Source organism: Fukomys damarensis, unplaced genomic scaffold (assembly GCF_012274545.1).
Source record: "Fukomys damarensis isolate Sample0158 unplaced genomic scaffold, DMR_v1.0_HiC HiC_scaffold_34, whole genome shotgun sequence".
In the NCBI taxonomy this organism is placed as follows: Eukaryota; Metazoa; Chordata; class Mammalia; order Rodentia; family Bathyergidae; genus Fukomys; species Fukomys damarensis.
Genome location: NW_022900946.1, coordinates 960,794 through 966,428, shown reverse-complemented (window position 1 = coordinate 966,428; position 5,635 = coordinate 960,794). Strand labels below are relative to the sequence as shown.

The window sequence follows — 5,635 nt, the reverse complement described above, 5'->3', positions numbered from 1 at the left end:
AGGCAGCGCGGCCGGTAGCCCTCGTAGAGCAGCTCGTGCGTCACCTCTTTCAGGTCGTGCAGGTTGGGTGGGAGCCAGCACCTGCTTCGGGTTTAGGAAGTCGCAGTGGCGCGGGTTCTCCACTAGGGGGTGGGCGTCAGCGAGCCTCGGTCCGACCGCGGGGAGCCCTGGGCTGTGCTAGCCGACGTCCCGCCTCACGCACCCCAAGAACCCCTCTTTTGGCTGCAGGGAATTCCCAGGGCCAGAGCTCACCCGGCTTCGTTGCTGAGTGCAGCCTGGCTCCCCGCGCCTGGCCTTACCCTCCGCGGTGCCCCAGGGGTAGCAGCGTTCCCTCACAGGCCTCGTCCCACGTCCCTCACCACCTCGCAGGAACCCACGACCGCGAAAGGGACGCTTTCCTAGAGGGCAGGTAGCAGGGGTCACACTGGCCCCTGGGCCAAAGCCCCCTGTCGGTTTTGCCTCACCTCGGCCTCACAGCTTCATTTCCGAGTCCCGCCTCTTGAACTCTTCATGCTCATCCGAGTCATATTCTGGGAACTGGTAGATGCTGATCTCCTCCTCCTTCAGCTGGTCCCGAATCTCAAAGGGAACACATGCAGAGAGAAGGGAAAATCGGCACACACCTGTAATCTCAGCACTCTGGCAGGCTGAAGCAGGAGGATCTCAAATTCGAGTTCCTGTCTCAAACTTAGTGAGACAGTGTCTCAAAATAAAGTCTGGGAAGTCGATGGCCCTGGGTTAAATCCTTAGTACTGCCAAAAAAGGCCATGAGCCACAGATATTCAATGGGCAGTGAGGCAAGATGTGTCAGGCATCAGAGCATCCATGTCCCTGCCCCCAGACAGCCTTAGCAAGCATTTAGCCCTGGATCTGATGTCCATCCTGTTCTCTTTGTTTGGTTTGGTTTGTTTGTATGTTTGAGACAGAGTCTTGCTATGTCATTCAAGCTGGCTTTGAATTCACTATGTAGCCCAGGCTGGTCTGAATTCAGGGTGATCCTCCTGCCTCAGCCTCCAGAATGCTGGGGTTACAGGTGTGTGCCACCTCGCCTGGCATATTGATCCTATTCTGAGCCTTTAGAGATAAGGCTACTTCTGGCATCTTCCTGCCTACCTTCCTTGGAAACGTTCTTCAGTCTAGCCTGACACCTCAAGCTCTGAAAAGGCCACCCCAAAGCTGGACTTGGTGCCACATGCCATAATCCCAGCGCCCCAGAGCCTGAGGCAGAAGGGCTGAAGGTTCAAGGCCAGCCTGGACTACATAGCAAAAAAAAAAAAGCCATGGGCTGGGGATGTACCTCAGTGGTTCTGCTGCCTGCCTCAAAAGAGTAAGCTCCTGAGTTCGATCCCGGTACCAAAAAAAAAAAAAAAAAAAGCCACTCCAGGATGGAAGAAGTCAAAGCTGAGGCGGGCTGGCCCCAACTTTAGGCTTCACTTAGGGCCATGGTCAGAGGTCATGCCACACCTTCTGTTTGAGAGCCTGGGGCATCTACTTTGCCAACTACAGGGATGACGTTGACTTTCTTGTGCACAGCCTGGAGGAAGGCCACATCCAGGAGAGCTGGAGCCTGCACCCATGGGTCGGTCAGGGACAGCCTGAGGGCAGCAGCCCCAGTCCCTGCCCCCCTGCCCATCTCTCGGGCTTCTACCCGCACCCCCAGACAAAGGCCAAGAGGAAGTAGAGGCAGCTGTACACTCGGGAGTCCTGATGTTCTTCCCATTCAGGCCGCTCTCATCCTGGAGATACTGCTCAGACTGCTCCTCCATGAAGCTGTTCACACTCCGTGGAGTGGAAGTAAGACTTTAGGTCTTACAAGGGCTCCGGATGCGAGACCCAGGGCCTTACTTCCGGAAAACGTGAACAGCCAAAAGGGCCTCCACGATGCTGGGACCTATAGCTTAGCGAGGCTCTGGGAGCTCGAGAAGCAGCGAGAGTCACCCAGGAAGGAACACACTGGGTTAGATGGTAAATAGACCTTTTTTAGTCTGGCCCAGACGGAACTCCTGGAGCCAAGAAGCTCTGAGAGGCAACTGCTCAGGGGCTGAGGTCCATTTTATAGGGTTTTTCTAAACAAAAAGTCAGTATTCACAGAACTACTAGAGGACAAGATTCCAAACACACTGCTTATCTTACGCAGGAAATGTTCTATGGTCACCTTTTGTCCCTGGGCCGGCTGTTAACCAAGTTAGCAATTAGGATATGAAGAAGCACCGTCTCTGGCCTATTAGCATGGAGTCACTTTAGCTCATTCTGGTCTCACACCAGGGATTGAACTCAGGACCTTGCACTTGTGAGCTAGGCAGTTGTACCACTGAGCTACACATCCCCGGCCCTGGAGTTAACTTTTAGAAGCCTGATCACATCCAGTTGTAAGTCTGTCATGATGGTTTGGTACTGAACTGGTACATTTGATTGTGGTGGCTGGGGAGCCCTAGGACAGGCCACCTACAGACCCAAGTGCTGGGGGGTGGCTCAGTCCAGTCCCAAGCCTTCCCAGGAAGCAGTGAAGCCAAAAGAGTAAATGTCAGCTTCCTGCTGAACCCTTGACTGAAGGAGTGGTGGTGTACACTGGCATAAACCCTGGAGCTCAAAACCCAGCAGGCCTGGAGTACTGATGCCTCAGGCAGAGGAACTTTCCCGGCTGCCTGGCTGGTAGAAGACGGATCATTGTACACCTGTTTTTCTGGCTCCTCAGGTACTGGACAGTGTCAGCCCTCACTTTTCCCACATGGTATACTTGGGCTCACACAGTGATCTCTGCAGATACTCTCAGATACAGCCCAACAACCCCTTGTTTTTTTGTTTGTTTTGTTTTGGTACCAGGGATAGAACTCAGGTCCTTGCGCTTGCAAGGCAGGAGGCGGAGCCACTGAGCTAAATCCCTGGCCCCATCCCTGTTTAATTTTTATGTTGAGTCAGGGTTTCCCTAAAATGGTAAATTGTCTAGGCTGGGTTTGAGTTTACAATCCTCCTGCCTCGTTTCCCAGAGTGCTGGGGTTACAGGCTTCCATCACGATGCTGGCTTAGTCCCAGCAACTTGGCAGGACTGGATCCTTTGAACCCAGTTCTGGACCTTCATGTCTCAAAAGAAAAGACAGCATCCAGGCAGGGTGGTGCACACCTCTAATCCCAAGGCTCTGGGTTATGGAGGAAGATCAGCCTGGGGAATCTAGCAATTGCTAGTGTAAGACCTAAAGTCTCACTTCCACTCCACGGAGCGTGAACAGCCAAAAAGGCCTCCACGATGCTGGGCCCTAACACCCAGCGAGGCTCCGGGAGCTCGACGGAGAAACAAGAAACCCAGGAAGGAACACACCAGGTTAGATGGTAAAGAGACCTTTATTAGTTTGGCCAGACGGAACTCCTGGAGCCAGGTGGCTCAGAGAGGCAACTGCTCAGGGGCTGAGGTACTTTTTATAAGGTTTTTCTAAACAAAGAGTCAGGGAATTCACAGAACAAGACTGCAAACACATTGCTTATCTTATGCAGGAAATGTTCTAGGGTCACCTTTTGTCAAACCATTTGCCCCTGGGTGGGCTGTTAACCAAGGTAGCAATTAACATATGAAGAAGCACAGTCTGGCCTATTAGCATGGAGTCACTTTAGCCCTATTCAAGTCTTACACTAGATTGCTAGCAATTGCTAGGGAGAACAGGACTCAATGAAAAATTGGGCTGGGATATACATCTCATTGTGTAGGCCTTGGTTTCAATCCCCAGAGACAAAGAAACAAAAAACATTAATTTCAGCCAGGCGTGGTGTGGTGGCGCACACCTATAGACCCAGCACTTGGGAGGCTGAGGCAGGAGGATCGCTACAAGTTCCAGACCAGCCTGGGCTACCTAGTGAGTTCCAGGTCAGTCTCAACTACATAGTGAGACCCTGTCTCAAAAACAAAACAACTACAACAACGAAAGACACATTAATTTCTTCCCCAGTATTTGTGTAAGACCTAAAGTCTCACTTCCACTCCACGGAGCGTGAACAGCCAAAAAGACCTCCACAATGCTGGGCCCTAACACCCAGCGAGGCTCCGGGAGATCGACGGAGAAACGAGAAACCCAGGAAGGAACACACCAGGCTAGATGGTAAAGAGACCTTTATTAGTTTGGCCAGACGGAACTCCTGGAGCCAGGTGGCTCAGAGAGGCAACTGCTCAGGGGCTGAGGTACTTTTTATAAGGTTTTTCTAAACAAAGAGTCAGGGAATTCACAGAACAAGACTGCAAACACATTGCTTATCTTATGCAGGAAATGTTCTAGGGTCACCTTTTGTCAAACCATTTGCCCCTGGGCGGGCTGTTAACCAAGGTAGAATTAGCATATGAAGAAGCACAGTGTGGCCTATTAACATGGAGTCACTTTAGTTTATTCAAGTCTTACATTTGCTTTTCTACATTTTTCAAATGGAATTAATAGTTTTGGGAATTCTCATTGAAGATTTCAGTATCCAAGATTTTACTCTTTCAGAATTTTCGAGCTGGGCGTGGTGGCGCATGCCTGTAATCCCAGCACTCGGGAGGCTAGGCAGGAGGATTGCTGTGAGTTGAGACCAGCCTGGGCTACATAATGAGTTCCTGTTCAGTCTCAGCCACATAGTGAGATCCTGTCTCAAAAAAACCCAAAAAAACAGCTGGGCGTGGCACCACACCCCTGTAATCCCAGCACTGTGAATTCGAGACCAATCTGGGATACACAGTGAGTTCCAGGGCAGTCTGAACTACATAGTGAGACCCTATCTCAAAAAACCAAAAAGTTGCAAGCGCAAGGACTCGAGTTCAATCCCTGGTACCAAAAAAACAAACAAACAAACAAACAAACAAAACCCAGAATTTTCAATATTAGGGATTTTGATCTTTCAAGAGTTCTTTTTTTTTTTTTTTTTTTTTTTTAAACAGGGTCTCAAAGTGGAGGCGGTCTTCTGCCTCAGCTTCCCAAAGAGCTGGGATTATAGGCATGTGCACTGCCTCCGGTTTCATGTATCAACTTTTGCACAAACTCCTGGCATAGCACAAAGGTGCTAATTCATTAAAATTAACATATAAAACATGGTCCCCCCTCTCCACTACTAGAGGAACTGAGGACCCCTCACAAAAGCAAGCCTGCCAAGGGCCAGGGATTTAGCTCAGTGGTTCGATGGCCTGCCTTGCAAGCGCAAGGACCCGAGTTCAATCCCCGGTACAAAAAAAAAGGCAAGCCTGCCAAGATCTTGGTATTCTGCTGGCAGCGGGATTCCCAGATCACTGCTCTAGTCAGGGTCCCACCAGGATGCAAACAGGGTTTAATTCTTCATCCTCCCCAGGAGCTGGCCTTTGTAGGTCTGTGGACCTGTCCCCAGAATTTCTGGAAACCTCTTTGTGCCTGCCTCTTTGTCTCTGCTTGTTTCACTGTCTGCTGTCTTTTGTTCCAGGGTCTCTGGGCCGGTTTCCCTCTAGGTTCCCCGCCTCTTTTTCTTATTGCCCCTGCCACTCCGCATCAAAGACTTTGTCTCCGCTGGCCGGCCGCCGTCCCTCCGTCTTTCTGCCCGTGCGCCCTCCGACTCGGGGTCCTGTTCTCAGGACTGCTCAGCCTGACCCCGGGTCTCAGCCGCCCTGTGAGTCGGACTCCATCGACCGCCTTTCGCCGGGCGCATCACC

General features: G+C 51.3%; 1 protein-coding gene across 1 annotated transcript; it reads right to left on the bottom strand.

Moving 5' to 3' along the window:
• Window positions 1–2: 2 nt before the first annotated feature.
• On the bottom strand, window positions 3–1,766 carry Septin1 (septin 1; the record flags this gene model as incomplete). The annotated part of the gene is given in 10 exon segments (XM_033758726.1): window positions 3–65; window positions 67–122; window positions 300–348; window positions 351–400; window positions 480–579; window positions 1,465–1,483; window positions 1,485–1,560; window positions 1,593–1,617; window positions 1,663–1,709; window positions 1,712–1,766. Coding segments are annotated over 10 exon segments (540 nt in total), but the record flags the coding sequence as incomplete, so codon positions are not given.
• Window positions 1,767–5,635: the final 3,869 nt, after the last annotated feature.